Source organism: Canis lupus, chromosome 7, assembly GCF_011100685.1.
Source record: "Canis lupus familiaris isolate Mischka breed German Shepherd chromosome 7, alternate assembly UU_Cfam_GSD_1.0, whole genome shotgun sequence".
NCBI lineage: Eukaryota > Metazoa > Chordata > Mammalia > Carnivora > Canidae > Canis > Canis lupus.
Genome location: NC_049228.1, coordinates 17,722,561 through 17,742,016, shown reverse-complemented (window position 1 = coordinate 17,742,016; position 19,456 = coordinate 17,722,561). Strand labels below are relative to the sequence as shown.

The following is a 19,456-nucleotide window of genomic DNA, read 5'->3' as shown; positions in this document are numbered from 1 at the left end:
CTGGCTGGGCCGGCGGGCGGGCCAACACCGGTCAGACGTGCAGCATGGAAGGTGGAACCAAGGGAGAGTGTTGGACTTCATGCTTTGAGACCCTGCGTGTGTGCGTGTGTGTGTGCGTGTGTGTGTGCGTGTGTGTGTATTTCTCTCTGGTAGGTCCGGGAAGGCCAGCGGAGCCTCCGATACGTGCCAGATACTCACTGTGTTGGGAGTTGGCCAGGAGAGAAACCGTTAGGCATCTGCCTATTTTTCATGTTGCTTCTGCATCTGACTGTGAAGAGGGGCATTCCTTAAGTCCTCACATCCCAGACCGCCCTATTTGGGAGACCCCGGTGCCTGGCACACTCTGTGTAAAGAATAAACGTCACCCGCTGAGTGACTGCCTTCGTGAAGTGGGTGGCGGTTTATTGAGCATTTACTATGGGGTTCCTCCTATCTAGCCGATGGAAGAGTGTATTGTTTTTTACTGATAGGGGAGGTACACACCAGGCTCAGGAAGGTTAAGGGACTTGTCCGAGGTCTTGCAGCTAGGACTGTGCGTGTGTACTGGGGAGGGTGGTGGGTGGAGATGTACAAGAGATTGGAAAGGCTCACGGCACCATTCTTAATTATTGCTCATTCTTGCAACTGCATCACATCTGTGCATTTGTGGAAGCTGATGGGACTGAGTGGGCTGCCCCGGGAACCTGGAGGCAGAGGAAACAAAGCGGGGGTTTTCCAAGTGCATGCCTGATGCAGCACATTATCTGTAAAAACAGAACTTAGAAGCATGGACAGGAGAGGCCCTCTGTACTGAGAACAGGGAAGAGGAGAGATGAGTCGATGGACAAGATCTTCTGGGACATTTAAATGGTCCCCGCTGAGGCCCACGGAAGAAGAAAGGCAAAAAAAGAACAAAGCTAGGTCAACTGTTAAAAATTATTTAATAGAAAGTCCAATGTCAAAATGTAACAATAAACAAAAATACACATGTATAAATATGTATATATAATTAGACCTGTACACTTTCTCAGACCCTTTTCAAAATGGAACAGAATCATCATTACATCTCGGTGGTCAAATCAACAATAATATTCAAGCGACGTGGACCCACTGGTGCCGTGGGGAACATACTGCTAAAGCAGTTGGAGGGTTCAAAGAATCCAATCATGAGAGAGCTGGGAATATTGCCAAATGTCCTCTTCTGGAGACCCAGAGAGGGAAGAGGAGCGATCCCCCCGCTCTGGACATCGTACTTGATCTTTTCTTAGCACCTGTAGCCACCACTGTCCGGGGACAGCTCTCCTGCTGGGCAGGTTTTTCAGTACTTAAATTTATGCTGTTGGAAGAGTTTGTTTGCCCTGTCTCCCAGATTAGAAGCTCCTGGGGATTTTACCTTAAGGCCTTCTTATTCTGCAGGCCAAGCGTGCCAGCACAGTGGTTTGGGGATGGATGCCAAGAAGGTGTGCTCACTTGCTCTTAAAACAGTAGTGTCCAAAGTGGGTGTGCACACACCAGGGGGTACTCAAGGTACCCTGAGGTGTTCAGAGAGAAAGTACCAGAACCTCTGTGTATAGTATTTTGTATCTTATGCTTTTAAAAGGTCTACGTTGTATACTTTTTATAATGTGTCTAATATATTAGTTCAGGAGTATATGACTATATGCCTTAAATAAATTAATAGACGTACAGAGGGGGTGCATCTCACAGAGGTTTTGCTGATAGGCATGTGCGGTGGAAATAAATGGGCAACCACTGCTCTATGGAGTTCCCGTGCGTGCCGAGCGCTGGGGAGGCTGCCCTGCTGGGCTCTGTGCCTACCCGAGGAAGCTGTGCAGGTGCTCAGAGGAGCGAGGCTTCCAGGACCCCTCAGACCCAACTGAGAGCTGGGCCTCCTGAATCTGCCACGAGATTTCATTTGAATGTAAGGCCTGATTTCCAGATAAAACACAACACACACAGAGGAAACACACAGCCATTGACAACTGGCAAGGAGGCACTGTGATCCTTTCCTGGACCGGAGCAGCCAATGGGGAGGGGGTGCCCTCAGGCAGACCTGGCCATATTCCAGGACCACCCCCCTGCCGCCACCCAGGGGACCCTGCAGGACCTTAATTTCAAGGCAGGTGCGTGTGAGGCCAAATTCTAATAGAAAGGACTAGGCCTGTGGGCTATTCGAGTGGGAACCCCAAGACACAGAATTAGAAGTTCCTCAGCCAAGTTGCCAGTGGGATATCTGGGAAAAGAGTGGGTGTTTGAGTTAAAATCTTTCCACGGGTCCAGAAGCTGGTGTTGCTGCTGAATATGCCAGGCTGCACCCAGGAGGGCAGGGGTGGGGGTCTTGCAAAAGAGTTCAGGACACAAGAAATATTCAGGGCCCTTTGGGATCCCTGGACACCTTGCTGAACTAAGGAAAGTGTCTTCAGTCCCCAAATTCCTCTAACCTCTCAGGGAAACCAGTCACTTGTTTGAGCCTTTTCTTAAGTTTCTAGAAACCATGCTGCCTCACAGCTAGTGTTTTGATTCATCGAATTCGTTTTCTTCTCTGTATAGAATTTCTCATTATTTGTGGGGTTGGGGGAGGGAAGAACCCAATGCTCTGTACTCTGAATAGGTTCTCTGGAAAACCTTAAAGGCACTGTGAGTTGTCTCCATAGAAAGACTGCTTCTCCCCAAGGCTCCCTGCCTCACGACCGGAGGGCTCAGAGCTTGGAGCTCGGTGGCCCCCCTGTCCCCACGAGGTCCACGGTGGCTGTCTAGGCTGGCAGGTGTTTTCAATGTGCATACAATTTATTTGTGCTTTTTAAATTAAAAAAAAATTTTTAGTATCACCTTTCTTTGGCAGGATTCGGGTGCGTGCTCCGAGCATAGCAGAGGCTTGGCCACAGGGCATGACCTAACCCGGGGAAAGGCTGTCCGAGGGCAGCTGCCTTTTGGGGAGATGAATGAAGGTGTCACTCTAAGCCAGGGAGCCGTCTGCTGCCTCCCATGGATTCATCTTAGGGAGCACCCTCATCACGGGGTATATGCCAGCCTCCTACCCAGAGGTATTTTTAGCCTTGGTGGCTCTAGGGACAGGTCACGATGACCAGGCGCTGTCCCCTACATGTCTCTGAGCAAGATCTAGCCCAGGTTAAAGCCCCTGAATTCAAACAGCTTTTGGCTGTGCAGGGTCAGGCGGGGGTGGGGAGGCAGAGGACACGAGAACAGATCGTCTCAGCAAGCAAGTGTGCGCCTGCACAGCAAGAGGGCAAATCGGGCTCTGGTGCTGACCACACTTACGTCTCTGGGTGGCCGCAGCCATGACCTCTGCTTCAGAGGGCAGAGCATGGTCTACGGCTCCTTATCCCTCCCCTCTCCTCCCCAGTCCACAGTGAAGCCCCCGGGCCCTGGGGGATCAGCCAGCTGACTGCTTGCCCTTACCTCGTCCCCTCTCCTGCTCAACTCCAGCCCCGGCTGCTTTGCTACACGCCAGCCCGACAGCCTACACTGTCCCTCCTCTGGACCGAGTCCCACGCTGTCCTCCGAGCCCCGAAGGCCCTTGGCAATGCTCTCCCTCAGTCCTCTGACAAACTTGAGCTTCGATGTCACCTCTTTCTGGAAGCCCCCTGACTATTCACGCTGGGCAGCTGCCACTCTGAGATGCTCTTGCAGCACCCGGTACTGACCCTTGCGGTTCCCACACCATCTGCCTCCCAGATGGTGGGCTCCTTGAGGGCAGGAGCTGTGTTTGGTTTAGCAGGGTATTACAGGCGATCGTGCTCGGGGCTCTATAAACGACCTGAATGAATGCGTCTTCCACACTGGAGAAGGCAATGCTAAAAATGCTACAGCTGGGACAACCTAGGTGAAGGGGCCCCAGATCCACACATCGGTGTCGGAACTTCCTAGTGGAACTGCTGGATTGCCAGTCAAGGCCACGCTGGATGGGCACACGAGAGTGTGTGAGAAACGCTGTGGTTGTATATGGCTGGACCTGGCATGTATCCTGAGGGATGAGCCCTTTACACACCAGGGCTTGGGACAGGATGCTAGCCACAATACCCAGGCTAGAGGCCCAGGGGAGTCACACAGGCCAGTGGCTGGGCATCCTGGTCCAGAGGGGGCACGGGGTGAGGTGGCCAGACCTCCGTCCTCCTCATTGAGTCTAACTCAAACTTTCGCTAGAGTGATCACTAGCTTTTCCTGTTTTGCCATTATTAGAGCTACACTAATACTTTCCTGGATGTTATCTTAGAGATTACAAAAAGCAAAGTGCAGCTCTTCCTTGGAAGTATTTCAGTGATACAGTAGTTATACTTTCTTTAAGTATCTGTGTGTGTCTGTGTGTGCATTAAGAAAATAGATCTGAATTTAGAGTCCTAATAAGGCAGCTGCCTGGTTTTGTTCCAGGAAAATAGATACGGATTTTTAAAAATAAATTTGCATCTTGTTTGAATGGAAAAGCTGGCTTGAAATCTATTGTGAAGCTTTCCTTCCCTCGCTCACTTGACTGTCAGGAAAGTACAGTCCCCAAGGGTCTGGACTGAAATGCCAGAAAGAAAGGGGCTGTTCTATCACCTCTGGGTCTAGGCCAAATGGCCTCAAAGGTTCTAGAGCCATTTGCAACCCTAGAGACCTGGACGGCAGTTCTGGCTGAGTTTACAGCGTTCTTTTTACTGCTTTTAAATCTTACTCAATCAAGTTCAAAGCCTTGGGCTAAAAATAACTCCCGGAAAGGGAAAAAGGGAGAATTCTGGGTAGAGGGGGAAGACAGTATTAGAATGAGGCCTTTGGTTTAGGAATGAATCTTGCTGAATTTAAGCCATTTCTCTGGCTTACGAGAACTTCCCACATTATCTTGAAGGAATTTGACAGCTGCCAGGTTTGAAAGAGGCAAGATCTTGGGGATAGTTTTCATAGAAAACTGAACATAGCACCCCCTCTACACAAGGAAATTCTTTTGATTCTTTCAAGTGGAGTGAGGGCAGGTCCCCTCTAGGCAGCACCTTTAACAGTTGCCATGGAGATGTGAGTCATCTTTTCTAGAGGACATGCCTTGAGAAGCAAGGAAAGGAACAATGGGGAGTTCTTGGGCTCTTCTGACCTTGGACCCGTTATTTAAATGGCAGTCCAAGTCATTACATGACCATCCAAAATATTTAAGTTCTTGAAAGAGATTCACATCTAGTTGCAGTGCTTAAACTGGCCTGGAAAATACAGACCCGGTTCAAACATCTAAAAGAGACATCCAGCTCTGGCCCACAAGAAAGGATTCAAGTCAATGCTCCAGGCCTTGCGTCTACCTTGGGCCATCAGGTTCTCCCATACTTCTCTGCAAGGTTAATAAGGCTTTTCACCTTAAAACAATGCAGTCTGGGGATGAATGAAGCCTTGGGAGCCAAGAAAGAAATCACAGCATTCAAAGGCCTGTTCTGGCTGCATCTGGAATTTCACTGCAAAAGTACCAGATTCCCTTTCCAGATGCTTGAAAGGATTCCAAGAAGAGTGACATGTGCCTACATCCCCAAGGCCTTTCTCTTCTGGGCACTAAATTTCTGTTAGCCACTGGCCTCTTCATGGTTTGTGTGTAGCTCATCAGATACGGGAAGGCCAAGTAAAACACTCCCCACGGCAGACCCAGCTGGTGATGAGCCAAAGAGTGATTCTGGAAGGCAGAAGCTCCCAAAGGGTTCTTTTCACAGTGTTGCAAAGGGCATAGTAATAATAAAACAATTCGGAAAATACTTGAATGACATCTTCCCTTCTTTCCACATGGGCATTTGTGTCGGACAGATGCATTCTGTACTTACGAGACGCCACTTGGAACATGAGGGTCACAAATTTACTTCATGGGATAGTGGTGAAGATGACACAAGACAGTCACAAAATGCCTAGCACAGTATCTGGCACAGAGTGAGTATCAATAATAAATGTTAGTTCCTTTTCCTCTTTCCCCAAGATTAGATCCAATCCCAGATAAGGTACAAGAGTCTCCTGAAAAACGTGGTAGAGCTAGTGAGTTAAGGTTGGTCACAAAAGTTAAATACATTCACCCAGCATCCTTGTTTTCTGCTGTTGTTTTTTGACCTTTTCCAGAGACACTCGAAAAGGTGACTGAAGGACATCTCTCCCCCTCCCCTTGGAAAAAGACATCCATTCATTGGCAGAAGGCAATCCCTAGAGCTCATTCACAAAATCCCAAAGGTTTATTGCAAGGACATCTGCAGCAAGAAAGCTGCCTACGTGATCCAGCTTCACGCAGGTGCGTGAGGCTCCGGGAGTCTGCAGGGGACATCCAGAAGCCAAGGTCCCTGCTTCCTGCCACCGTCTGTCTCATCATGCCCCTCAATACACATGGCCTCTCCCAGACGGGGTCTTTTCCTACTGGGGTTTTGTGCAACTCATCAAAAAGCTTCATTTCTGAGAGGTACAGAGAAATGAAATTCTGAAAGTGCCTTCCGGGGGCAAAAGCATGGAAGGCAGATTTTCGGTCAAATTACACAGTGCAAAATCTAATACTTTTCCTTTTGCTTTGTTTTTGAATTTGGCAGTTGGGAGGAGGGAGGCTGCCTTAGATACCAATCCTTTTGCTTTTCAAACAAAGCACATCTCAGAGTCCTGGAGCCCAAGATACAGAGTATCTTCCTGGATTAAGACTTTGATCATTCTTCCTCCTATGAAACGGACATCATTTCACGGGGTTTCTTTCCTAAGACCAGTCGGGATGGAGCGCTCTTAAAATTCTGGCCTCGCGTCTACGCAGCATCTGTAATCAACCGGCTGGCCCGCAGCGCAGGCTCCGAGCGAGGCAAGGCTCCCGAAAGGGACAATCTCTGGGCTTAGCAGGCTTCCGGGAGAGTCTGGCCCTTAGAGAAAAAAGTTCTCGATGAGGTTGGGAGGATGGCATCCAATGGGATGGAAGAGGGGGCGCCATCACCCGGGGCTGCCGGGGCGCTGAGGAGCTGCAGGCGCGGCCGCTTCTGACTCTGGGTGCCCCCGGCCGGCGGCGGCGCCACCACAGGCACAGAGCGCGGAGGATCAGCAGAGGAGCCCAGGCTGGACCACGGGCTCGGCGCAGGGGGAGACACCAGTCTCCCCGCAGGCCCGGGGGTGGGGGGGCACTGCTGCTTCTGCCGGCTGACCTAGTTTCCCCGCCTCTGGACTTCGGACGCTCTTTGTCCCTAAATAGACCACAGCACCCCTCGATGCTCCAGCCTGGGGCCGAGGCCTCGCTGGGGTAAAAGCCTCTTTGAGGTCCTCTGCCAGTAACAAGCACGCACTCAGTTATGACAGCAAGTACTCCGCGAGCCCAGGATCTCCGCCAAACAAAAGCAAGCAGCGCATCCTCCTGCTGGACTCCTACAACTCCACAACCCAGAGCCCAGAGAGCGTGTGCAATCCAGCTGCAAATCGTCTTGACAGCTGGCCCTGCCCTCCGGCCGCCAGGCAGCTGGGTTTTGAATTGCACCCAAACGCGAGGCCATGCTATCAACTCTCTCTGCTAAATGCTTCTCAGTCCATTCCTCGTCCTGCCCTTCTCTCCCTCCGTCCACCAGGCCACTCCCCTCCCTCCCTCCTTCCATCTCCCTGAATGCTCAGCCAGCAGAAGCCACTAGTTTGTGGACGATTCTTTTCATTGTATCTGGAACAATCTGCTTCATGTCCGGATATGCGGGGTCGGGGGGGGGGGGGGGGGCGGGGGCGGAAATAAAGGCAAAATATTTTTGCATTAGACCCTTTTCAGAAGGCATAATAAAACGAAGTACAAACACAAATCACTTGACAATTTTATGATTAAAGCGAAACGATGGAAACACAAGACAGTTTTGAGTGTTGCTAACATAATCAAGCGTCTCATGCCAACCCACTCATCCACCCCATTTCCCAGATCTATTTCTAGATATACCAACATTTGTCTGCAGAGGAAATCACGTCTGCACGTCAAAGAGTTAAACTTGGGAGACGGAATTCCAGGTGAAAAGCCCCTGGTTCTCGGGAACCAGCTTCTAGTTTTATGAAACACTCAAAAGTCAAATTCCCAAGAAACACTTGGCTCTGTGTACATGTGTATCATGTAAAATGTTAAACAGGACTAGAAAAAAAATGATAAAAAAAGCATGTGTCATCTTTGGGTAGAAGGGGGTGATTTTCTGGGAAGACACTGTCTGAGACACCAAGTAGAGGAGCCACGTGGAGGATGCTTAGTCATTCTTGCTTGAGAAGCATCAGAAATCACATAACAGTGAACAGAGTCCCACGTGGACAAGTTTCAGGTGGGGCTCAGCAGTTCATTTACAGTTGAGGAAAAACTATTTTAGTCCTTTGGCCAAACACCATACAAAGGGAACGTAAACCCCTAGGCGACTTGACTCTCTGCATTTTTCTGCTTGAAGCAGGATAAAAAGCCTTAAATTTTGGCTGCATCTCTATTTATGTAACAACCACAGCTGCTCCCCAGAATAGCGGCTGCTGGCTGAGAGAATTAAGGGCTTTTGTTGCTAACTTGTGAGTCCATTTTCTGTAGCACTGGACTGAGGTTCCTTCCTCTCGGTGCCCCCGGGTCTAACAGCAGAAGGAGTCTCACCATTAGCACATCGATGGTGCCATCCATTATGCAGATGGATTTTAAAGTCAAGGCTCATCTTCTCAGCAAGAGCAAATCTTGCTTCTTATTCTGTTCTGTGGCAGGTAAGCTCTCGGCTCCCCAGGATAAATAACCACCCACCTTCGGAGGGTTGGCAGCGTGGCTGATCCTGAGCCCCTCACATTCAAACTCCACGAGGGAAACAGACAGTGCTCCTTCTGTGTTTCTGTGGAACAAACCCAAACCGGGCCTGCTGGCCTAGCATTTCATGGGGTGCCCCGCCCGAAAGTAACAAAGAGAATCCTCATCAAAGCTATCAAACGCGTTAAAAAAATACAAAAGTTATTTTCTCCTTTTGATTGCTATTTACTTGTGACAACATTTGTTAAAAATATTACTTCTGTCTTTGAGAAGAGATTGTTCTCTTCATATAATATGGAAAAATAAACTCTACCAAACCCACAAGTTAACATTCCCCAACACTGCCTTAGGGCTTTGGCTTCCGCATCTCCAAATACCATCACCAGTGTCAATGTACTACGTTTCCAACAGGCAAACGCTTTGCACTGTCCTAGCCCAGTGCCTTGAGTAGAAGGGAGTGGCGAGGCTCATGGAACATTTGGAAGGGGGAGAACGAGGAAGTAGGATGGCTTACTTGCTAACAAAATGAAAGATAACAGGGTGGTTTCAGGCCCTCCTAGAAAGTTGAGGAGTGTCCCCTGGTCTCCTCTGACCACCAGCAGCCCTGCTAACACGAGGTGGGTGGCTGATGGGAGGGTAGGGAGCCATGAGGGTCAATTATCGGTGTCATTGCAAAGAAGGGCTCATCTTCTGCACCCAGGATCACCGTAAAACACCGAACTGGATGAATGGGAGAAGACAAGGATACATAAAAACAGTAAAATGTTTATTTTCTTAGAAAAAAAAAAGTGGGGAAGAGGGATTCAGAATGATTGTGATCACACTTCCGTCTGCATCTGAGCAAAGCCAATGTTGCAAGCTTAATCCTCGATTCAGATACCTAGTAAATGAAACCACCTGCTGCTCCCTCCCATGTCACTCCGGGAGTCACGTCACAACATGCTTGTAATGGACAATGGCTTCTCTACTTCTTCGTAGCAGAGAAACAAGGCTTGCCATAGCAACCATCCCATCTCCAAAGCGCAACATTGCCAGTGAGAAGCGAGGCTCTGGACCGCTCAGGAGAGACAGGGAGGGGGGAGAGAGGGAAGGAGACGCTTGTCTTAGAAGCGGAAGAGTTCTACAACAGAAGTTTGATATCTGAGTTCACCACTACCTCATCTTAGAGAAAATAGGTTGGAGAGCATCTGTAAAACCATCAGTATCTTTAAGGTGAAATCGCAGATTTTTGCTGCATACCTGGACACAAGTGAAAAGTTGCAACAAGTTTTAACTAGCAGCAACAAAGAAAGTTCGATAACAGTTTTTGTGTGTGTGTGTGTGTTTGTTTTTAGCAATATCCCTTTGCAAGTTCATTAAGAAACACTGTAATTTAATGGGGCATACGATATGGAACGATCTTCTTTTGCTATAGTGCTGTTCGTTGAAGAGAACCGACCTTTGCAAAGATTTCAACTGGGGTGTAACCTATTTACACAGTAGTCGCTCCTGGTTTGAGTAGTAGAATCGGTGCTATGTGATATCCTCTTCTTCCGAACAGTAATCTCGACCCTTGAGGGGAAAAGAAAAGGAGAGCATGTGAGTGAGAAATTCAAAGCAGAGCCCGAGACAGCTCATCACCAACAACTTTCTCTCAGTGTGTCCCCCTGGAAAAGAACTCAGGCTTTAGCAGTGACGGCTGGGCACAAGGGAAGTCCCGAGATGTGTTGGCTGATTTATCGACAGTGTATGCCTCCAGGCACGGCAGTTTTACGGAGCCCCCAATAAGCCCTTACTTTATGTTGGTAAGAACTTCTATCAGACTCATACAAGACTCGGTCGTTCACCAAGAAATTACCAAATGGATGACCTATTCAGGAGACCAAGTTCCCATGAACGAGAGAAACTGAAATAAACCACGAACAAGTCATTTCGCCTGGGGTCAGGGCTGCTCATATTCTACAGCTGTTATTTCCATGCCTGGAATTTATAATTTTACAGAAGGGGATGGTATCATCCAAGGATGCCTTAGTTTTAATCCACTCTAAATTAAAACAGGGGTTTAGAAAAAAATCCCAAAGATTCATTGAGATCTGTGAAACAAACCTGGGACTCTGGCTGGTATGCATAGGATACACAAGAAAAGTGAAAATGTGTTTGATTCATTTGCTGCCAAAACAGGTCACTTGAAGGCTTAAGGACTATGTACAATTGTTACTTTTGAACATTTTCTCCTCCTCTCTCCAGTGGGTTATACACTCTACGAAGGCATGGTTAAGATGGGGATTCGAGCGTCCTATCTGACCAGCCGGGTAGTCTTGGTCAAAGCATTCAGCTTCTTGGTCTGTAGTCCCTCGTGAGAGGACAAGAACAAGACCACCTGCCCTGCCTGCATCACAGTACTCTAGATATGGGCTTTGTAAAAGGTCACGTATTGAAACGATTTGTACCCTTCAACCTTTCTCTCTTTGTACACACACTACATGTTTTAAGTTTTGGGGGCAAATATTCCCTTAAAAACAGAATCTTCTACATAACTGAAACTTTTTCCTAAAAGTTAACTTAAAGGAAATAAACTAGTTTGTACCGCAAACGTTTCTTTGTACCGCAGGTTTCTTTGTCACAATCCTCGTGTACTGAACTGATTTCACGTTCTCCTAACAGTTGAGCATCATCATAATGAACGACTGTACCATCTGGCCGGCCAGTAATCCTGGCTCTGGGACTTACTAACTCTGGCATCTTGATCAAGTTACTTCTCTGTACCTCAGTTTCCCTATCTGTATGGTGGAGAAAACAATTAATACCTATTTCTCATCATTGTTGAAGATTAAATACGTTCCTAGTTGTAAAGTGATGGAATAGTGCCAGGCACGTCAGTTAATGCCTGTTATGTGTGTGTGTGCACATGTGTGTTTGATAAGAAAATGCTGCCACACAATGAAGTCTTTGGGGTCCGCCAGCCCCTTGCTAAATGGCCCCAGATTGCGTGTTCCCTTCAAATGTGATTCATTAAGGAGAATGTTTTGGTTTCCTCCTCTGTCAGCCAACTCTCACCCCTGCGACTTGCAGTGTCTGAGCCCCGAGTCACCTCCAGGCTGATTTCACTTGTGGCACGAAACATCTCCTGGGCCAAGAAACTGGGTAACCAATCTCCCTGAGGAGAGATGTGTGCCCTTAGTCACCCCTCATCAACAGCTTCCCTGGCGACACTGCCCAAGCAGATGCCGTCCCTGGCCTTGGCCCGGACCACTCAGGAGACCCTCTGAGCCACATGCTGGAGAGCCAGAAAGGAGGACCTCGTGAACCCTGACGGTTGGGAGTGTAACTCTTCAATGGGAGAAACAGGACACATCCAAACCTAGCAGCATGATGCTAGAAACGTATCCGGTGATGCTGTCCACAGGTCCTCACCTCATGAGGTTCAGGGAGGGGACCTGCAAGGGGGCACTGCGTGTTTAGCTGGAGGGGAAAGGCAGGGCTCATGCTGGTTTTATTAGGAAAGGAAAGAGGACATATCCAGTGTCTATATGGATATACACACTGTTGTGTGAAAACAGGCAAAATACCAGGCTTTGGTTTCCTGGGGATAATCATGGTCTCTGGCTCAGGGTTGTGATCAGGATTAAATGGGGAAAACACTGTCTGGGAGGAAGTCCATAAAGGTTAGCTGCTGCTATCACTGCAATCACTGTTATCATAAACCCTGTGTTGGGTCAGTCCCCTGGCGGGGGAATAGGGGCCTCCCTCCTTGTGGCTGCCGGTAAGGACCGTGGTCATAAACTGATGGGACAGATATCGGGAGCCCTTCTTCCCACCTCAGCCTTGTACCTCACACAGGAACCCTGTGAGCTTGGATAAAACTTCTGTGGCAGACACCTAAGGCTCTTCCCTTCTGTCTAAATGAGGCTGCAAATCAAAGGCTCAGCCAGCCAGTGTGGTGTTCAGAGGGCACTTTACCCACAAGAAAGAACCCGCATGTGGTGACACACAGGCAGCTACACAAGTACGTGAACTGCTGTACTCATGGGCAAAGCAGTGTCTCCAATTCTGTAAATGAGTTATGGGGTTCACACAGCAGATGGAGCATTTCAGAGCCTCCCTGCTTACTGTTAGCACAAAGGAGCACCCCTTTTGGAGGGACAAATCTCTATCAGCTGCCTGTGCAAACCCAAGAATGCAATCATCATTTCCCGAGCATTTGCTTCTCAGAAATAATAATCGCCATGAGGAGGAGGAGGAAGATGGTATCAGTTGTGTTGCAGATGTTATTTCCTTGACTGTTGACACCAATCCTGCCAGGGGGACTGGCGCCCTGTTACCTAGAGGGAAACCTCACAGGGATCCAAGACCACAGGGCTCTTCCTCCGCCTCTGGTTACAAATGCAGTGAGCTGACAACTAAATTCAAATTCACATCTGTTCTGTGTTGGATATCATCACCTGCCAGCAGCTCTGAGAACCAAATATCTCATGGATGGAAAACCTGGAAATCCAAGCAATGGAGAGTAAGAGCTCCCAGAGGGCCGGCCCTGTTCTAAGCAGGGGGAACCTGAGAAACGTCACAGGAACCCCACCTACACGCAGGCAGGCCTTCCACAACATGACTGCATGTCTCATTTACATGTATAAACAACTGTGCCAAAAAGAGAACCTGAAAACCTTCAGCTGTCAGAAGACAGAGGTGGGAGGGAGCTGGGTTTGAGAGGAACACAGCCATTCTCCTAATCGAGGCAGCAGCCCTGCCCCATCAGAGCTACAAAGGGGATGTCTGTAGAGAAGCCTCCTGCAGGCAGAAGTAGGACCGGGAGACACAATTCCACTTTCTGCAAAGGACTCACTCACTGAAAGCTATGGGGAACAAGATCCCTAGGAGACCCCCAGCCCCCAAGCTGCAAGGCTAGAAAGTCCCAGGGAGGGTTGTTTGAAGAACCACAGGGGCTTCTTGGTGTGGACTCGGACATCTCGAGATGCTCCTGCCTACGGAGGTTTTCCCCACCACCGCCCTACTCTGTACAGGTTTCTGTGTTCTTGTCAGCTGTCTGTGTTATCTCCTTGGAAACTTCAGTTTATGTCAACTCAGAACAGACATTTCTGAGGTTCTAGGGTGGTGAGGATTCTTTGCTGAAATGTCCAGGCTAAGAATTAGGGATTATAAGGAACAGAGGAAAGACCATTATCCTAAATTTTAAATTCTGCAGTTCAAAGACAAGCAGCTCAAAGAGTGACTTCGAACAAGAGAATTGTTCCTCTGAAGTACCTACAGTGCTTTTCTCTTTAACTAGATGGGGCACCTGGGGGGCTCAGTGGTTGAGCATCTGCCTTTGCCTCAGGTGGTGATCCTGGGGTCCAGGAATCAGTCCTGCATCAGGCTCCCTGCAGGGAGTCTGCTTCTCTCTCTGCCAATGTCTCTGCCTCTCTCTGTGTGTCTCTCATGAGTGAATAATATCTTAAAAAAAAAAAAAAAGTTTAACTAGACAAATAATCAAGGGCTGGCTGTCCAGGTGCGGGTATGATTTTATCTTGGAAGACTCCAGTACATTTCTGTAGACCTGTGTGCATTCGGCCTAATAACTGAATAACATCAAGCACATAATCCTCAGCTGTGAACTGAGTATTTTGCCAGTGGGGTAGATCACAACTATACAGATGTTACAGAGAGGATGCAGAGAGTCTCCATTTCTCCATCTCTAAAATGGGGACAGTAGGACTTACCATGCAGTGTTGCTGAATTAGAAGTAATACACATAAGGTGTTTAGCAAAGCTTGGCACATGGGAGGTAATTAATAAATTGGAGCTCTAATGACGATATTGAAAAATAACAGCAACAGATGCAGCAGTGAATAAACTGTCTAGGTGAGAAATTGGGCCCACAGCTGAATGAGTCAGTTACACTCAGGTCCTCAAACAAGCCAGGCACTTGCGTGCTTGTCCCTCTTCCTCCATCCTGACTGGCTCCCCCTGCCTTCAGCCCTCCCTACACGCATCACTTCTCATTTTCTGGATCTCTGCTCGAACGCCACCTCCCTGTCTTCCCCGAACACCTCATACACAATAGTACCTCCCTTACTCCGCATCATATTTATTTATATTACTTATAATTTCCTGATATTAATATAGTAATTCCTTTCTCTATTAACTGCTTACTTTCTTGAATAGAGGCATCAAGTGGGCAGTGACTGTTTTATGCACTGCTGCATCTCCAGGACTTAATACTAATGTTGGCCACATGTGAGATGCTCAGTGAATATTTGCTGAATGAATGAAAGGATGAAAAATGTCTACAGTTGCAAAGTTTCAGAGTTGAAAGAGGGCCTAGAGGTTTCCCTCTCCAACCCCATTAGATTACATTGCATCTAATGTAGGATGGGCCTCTGTTTACCATAGTCCAGACAGGGAGCCTTCTCTTTTAGGCTGGAACATGTCAGATAGTTTTCCCAGCTGCCCATGATACTGTTCAACAGCTGATCCCAAACTCTGCCTCTTTGCAATTCCCAAAGAATGGCTTAATCTATGGAACCAGAGGATTATTTTTAGCAGACCAACAGCACCCCTTGGTCCTTCATCTGCAAACAACATGGCTCCATCTAGGTCTTCCTCCCTTGCAAGGATCCCACTTTCACCATCATCTTATTAAAATGGACTCATCAGGGCATCTGGGTGGCTCAGTCAGTTAAATGTCTGTCTTCAATTCTGGTCATGATCCCAAGGTCCCGGGATCAAGCCCTACATCAGGCTCCCTGCTGAGCAGGGAGTCTGCTTCTCCCTCTGCCCCTCCTGCTGCTCATGTTCTCATATGTACTGTCTCTCAAATTAATAAATAAAATCTTTAAAAATAAGATAAAATGGGCTCCTCAAAAACATCACCTGCATAGAATAAGATATCCCAAATATACAGCCTAAGAGAGGAAAGCATTAAGTATCTGACAAAAGGAATCACCAGGAATGACAGATTCCAAGAGAATGGATGTGCTAAATCTTAACAATAATACAACAGAACTTCTGTCAAAGTTCTGGAGAGGGAAACAGCTCTCAGGGAAAGAGAAATAACTTATACAAAGGGACAGAAAAAGAACACAAGAAAATAAAAAGAGAGACACACGCATCATGTGAAAATGAAGTTTTGCAGGTTAAAAAAACAATAAAATCTAATGAAAGGCAAATGTGAAAAATACCTGTAGCATACAATGTGTAAATAAGTGATAGGAGAAGCTCATACCAAGAAAAGATGGGCAGTAAGAGGATCTCAGTAAAAGGGAAGGGTACAAACCGGGAACTCATTCAGAATGATGTAAAACCAGGGAACACATAAGCAGAAAAATGGTCTGCTTCAGCAATCAAAAATTACAAATCAAATAATTAGATATTACTGAAAAATAGCGACACCTGATTCTTGAGTGTATACAATGAAATGTAGCTCTTCTATCACTCTGGCAGTAGCGTCAAATGATATGGTGGTTTTGAAAGGGCACTTGGTGATAATATGTACTATGAGTCATAAAAATGTTCATATCCTTTATTATAGGAAGCACTGAAATCAATATCAAAGACAAACCTCCAAATACATGTTTTTAAAAATGTTATGTGTCGCTTCTCTGGGGCTGGCGGTAGGAACAGGGATTGACCAAAAGCAGGAACCCTTCTTGAGGTGATGGAAATGTCCTAAAACTGGAGAGCCAAGATGGCTGCATTGCTTGGTAAATTTACTAAAAATTATCGCACCATGCATAAAAAATGAGTAAATTTTAGGCCATGTAAATTATATCTTCATAAAGTTCTCAGAAGTATATGTACAAATATATTCCTTGCAGCCTTTTTACTAGGTGTGAAGAAAACCTCAATCAAATATCCCAGAGAAAAAACTGGTTACTAAGATATGGTCCATGCACGCTCTGCGACCATAGAGACAAACAAAACGACAGGACTAGCTGCCCACTGTGTCCCCAACAGGCAGCTCCTGCTTGTGCACCACTGCATTCTCACCCATATGGTTCCTTTCTCGCAGACCCCCTTCCCCAGCTGGCCCTCCCCGGCCACTCAGTCTTTACAATGTTGTTCCAGCATCGTATCTTCAAGTGACATTTCCCCCACCTGCTCAGGAAGAATGAGTCTCTTCCCTTCCATCGCACCACCATGCTTTATAGGGATTTTAGCCAAAACGTTTGCTGCCCTTGCTCTAGGCAGCAGGATGTGTCCCTTATCCATCCTTGTCTTTTTTGGTATTTAATGGAATCCTTGTGTGGCCCACGTCACAATGGTTATGAATACTCAGGCGTCTGGAGGGAGGTGCTGCTGCTGCTCTATGTGTGTGTGTGTGTGTGTGTGTGTGTGTGTGTGTGTGTGTAGGGATGGAGGCTGTTACATGATGTTTTTGGGAAGTGTCCCAAGGGACTTTCATAAGTGAATTAAGTTGTCAACATTTTGTGGATTGTACTAGAAAAACACCGCTCTTCCACAACACAGATGATAAAGAGTAAGTTTTGAACACAAGTATCAGCAGAGACGGGGGCACAGCCTGGTTCCGAGAACAGCCTGGAATCTAGCAGAGGGTAGCAGGAGTATAAGGAAAGAGAACAAAAGGTGACATGAGAATCCCACTGTACACTACTCATCATTCTTATTTATATAAATAATACGTAAACCGCATAAGGAATCATGTCTGGTTCTCTCTCTCTCTTTTTTTTGGACAAAGCAAATTTAATTTTATATTTTGATTAAAAAAATGTGCATCTGGACAGCTAAATTATAAAGTGTCAGTCCAACTCAAGTGTAATGGAATACCAGCTGTCCCTTTAAAAATTTTTTTAAAAATTCAAATATAGTTAACGTACAGTGTTCGATTGCTTTCAGGTGTACAATACAGTGATTTAGCATTACTCAGTGCTCATCATGAACAGAGTACTCTTAACTGCCTTTACCTATTTCACCCATCCCCCCCACTCACCTCCCTGCTGGTGACCATCTGTTTGTTCTCTATAGTTAACAGTCTGTTTTTGGTTTGTCTCTTTTTTTTTTCTTTGTTCATTTGTTTTGTTTCTTAAATTCCACATATGAGTGAAATCATATGGTATCTGTCTTTCTCTGACTTATTTTGCTTGGCCTTAGATCCATCCATGTTGTTGCAAATGGCAAGATTCCATTCTTTTTTATGGCTGAGTAATATTCCACCGTGTTATACACACCATATCTGAATCCATTCATCTGTCCATGGACATTTGCGTTGCTTCCATATCTTGGCTATTGTAAACAATGCTACAATAAACATAGGGGTATACGTATCTTTTCAAATTAGCGTTTTCTTATTCTTTGAATAAATACTGGTAGTGTGATTATTAGATCACACAATAGTTCTACTTTTAATTTCTGGAGGAACCTCCATACTGTTTCCACAGTGGCTGTGCCAGTTTGCATTCTCAGCCTGGTTCTCATAATATTCAGCCAGAAGTCTTTCTTTTTTTTTTTTAAAGATTTTATTTATTTATTCATGAGACACAGACACACAGACACACACACACAGAGGCAGAGACACAGACAGAGGGAGAAGCAGGCTCCCTGTAGGGAGCCCGATGTGAGGCTTGAACCAAGGACTCTGGGATCATGACCTGAGCAAGGCAGATGCTCAACCCACTAAGCAGACACTGAGCCACCCAGGTGCCCCTAAGAGTTTGTTTTGATGAGGCTGATTTCTGTCTGAAAGCAGGCTCTTGTTTGCTGACTGACTGACCAGCTGAAGTATTCATTCTCCTCTCCCTTACTTTTCTGGATGATGACACCAGGAGCCAAGGTTAGTGTCTGGCCTGTGCATTACTGTGATTCTCCTACTTTTTGCCTGCTTCCTTTGTAGGATTCTCTTCCTCCTCTCTCTTCCTAATTGTAGCCATCCTGAATCTCAGTTTCATGAATTAGTTCTGCTTCGTTGACAGGCTTCTATCCTGCATTGTGGCTTTCAGGTGCCAAAAAACACCCTGATGAATGAAACACAACTGCTGCGACTGTATTTTGGTGTAGAAATTTAATGGCCCATCTCCTTGCTCTGCCCAGCTAACACCTTTTGTCTCCCCAACGTTTTCCTCCATGCATCACCATCCAGAGGCAATCTCAGATCCAAGTTTCCATGGGACATTTAAGCTTTGTCCCTGAACCAGGAATCCAGGGGCAGGAGAGCTGCATGCCACAGCTTGAGCATCTGTGAATGATGAACTAGAATCCAGAACACCCATGATGTGGAGGAGGCAGGAGACGGGCTGCTGTTTCATCCACCCCCTGTGGGGTGGTGGGCCAGAAGCAGGCGCCCTCCACCCCTTCCTCAAGGCTGGAAGTGGCAGGGCCTCTTCATCAGTGTTCCAGTAGCATTTTCGCTAACAGTCCAACAACAATTTCTAACCACAGTTTTGAGAGAATGCCAAAGAAAAGCAAAAAATAATTAGCTGCACTGTTAAAGTCTCCTCCTCTGGCTTACTTCATTAGAAAAATCAGTCAAGGCATTAATGGCCATCTCTGTTTCTAATGAGCTTTATTCTAATTAGACTCACACGTTATTATTTCAGTTGGGAAAAAGGTCTCGTTTGTAAAGAGCAGTAGGAGCATGGCAGCTTCTGAGGGTTTCTTTGACCATACACGGGAATGATCACCATGATAACAGTGGCAGTGACAATAGTCCCAGTACACTGAGCTTTTCATTTCGGAGAGAGAGCAAGTATTAACTAAATGGTTTTAAAACCCCCATGAAATGTTTATTATACCCAAATCCTCATTCTACAAACAAAAAGAAGGAAATTTTACAAGCTTCAAGGC

General features: G+C 46.8%; 1 protein-coding gene across 3 annotated transcripts in view; it reads right to left on the bottom strand.

Moving 5' to 3' along the window:
• Positions 1 to 7,733: 7,733 nt before the first annotated feature.
• Positions 7,734 to 19,456, bottom strand: part of C7H1orf21 (chromosome 7 C1orf21 homolog) — a 217,561-nt gene continuing 205,838 nt past the window's right edge. For all 3 annotated transcript variants that reach the window (XM_038542285.1, XM_038542286.1, XM_038542287.1), the window contains one exon: positions 7,734 to 10,234. In XM_038542285.1, the coding sequence (XP_038398213.1) occupies positions 10,196 to 10,234 (39 nt within the window). In that variant the 3' untranslated portion in view covers positions 7,734 to 10,195. The remainder of the gene's footprint in view (positions 10,235 to 19,456) is intronic.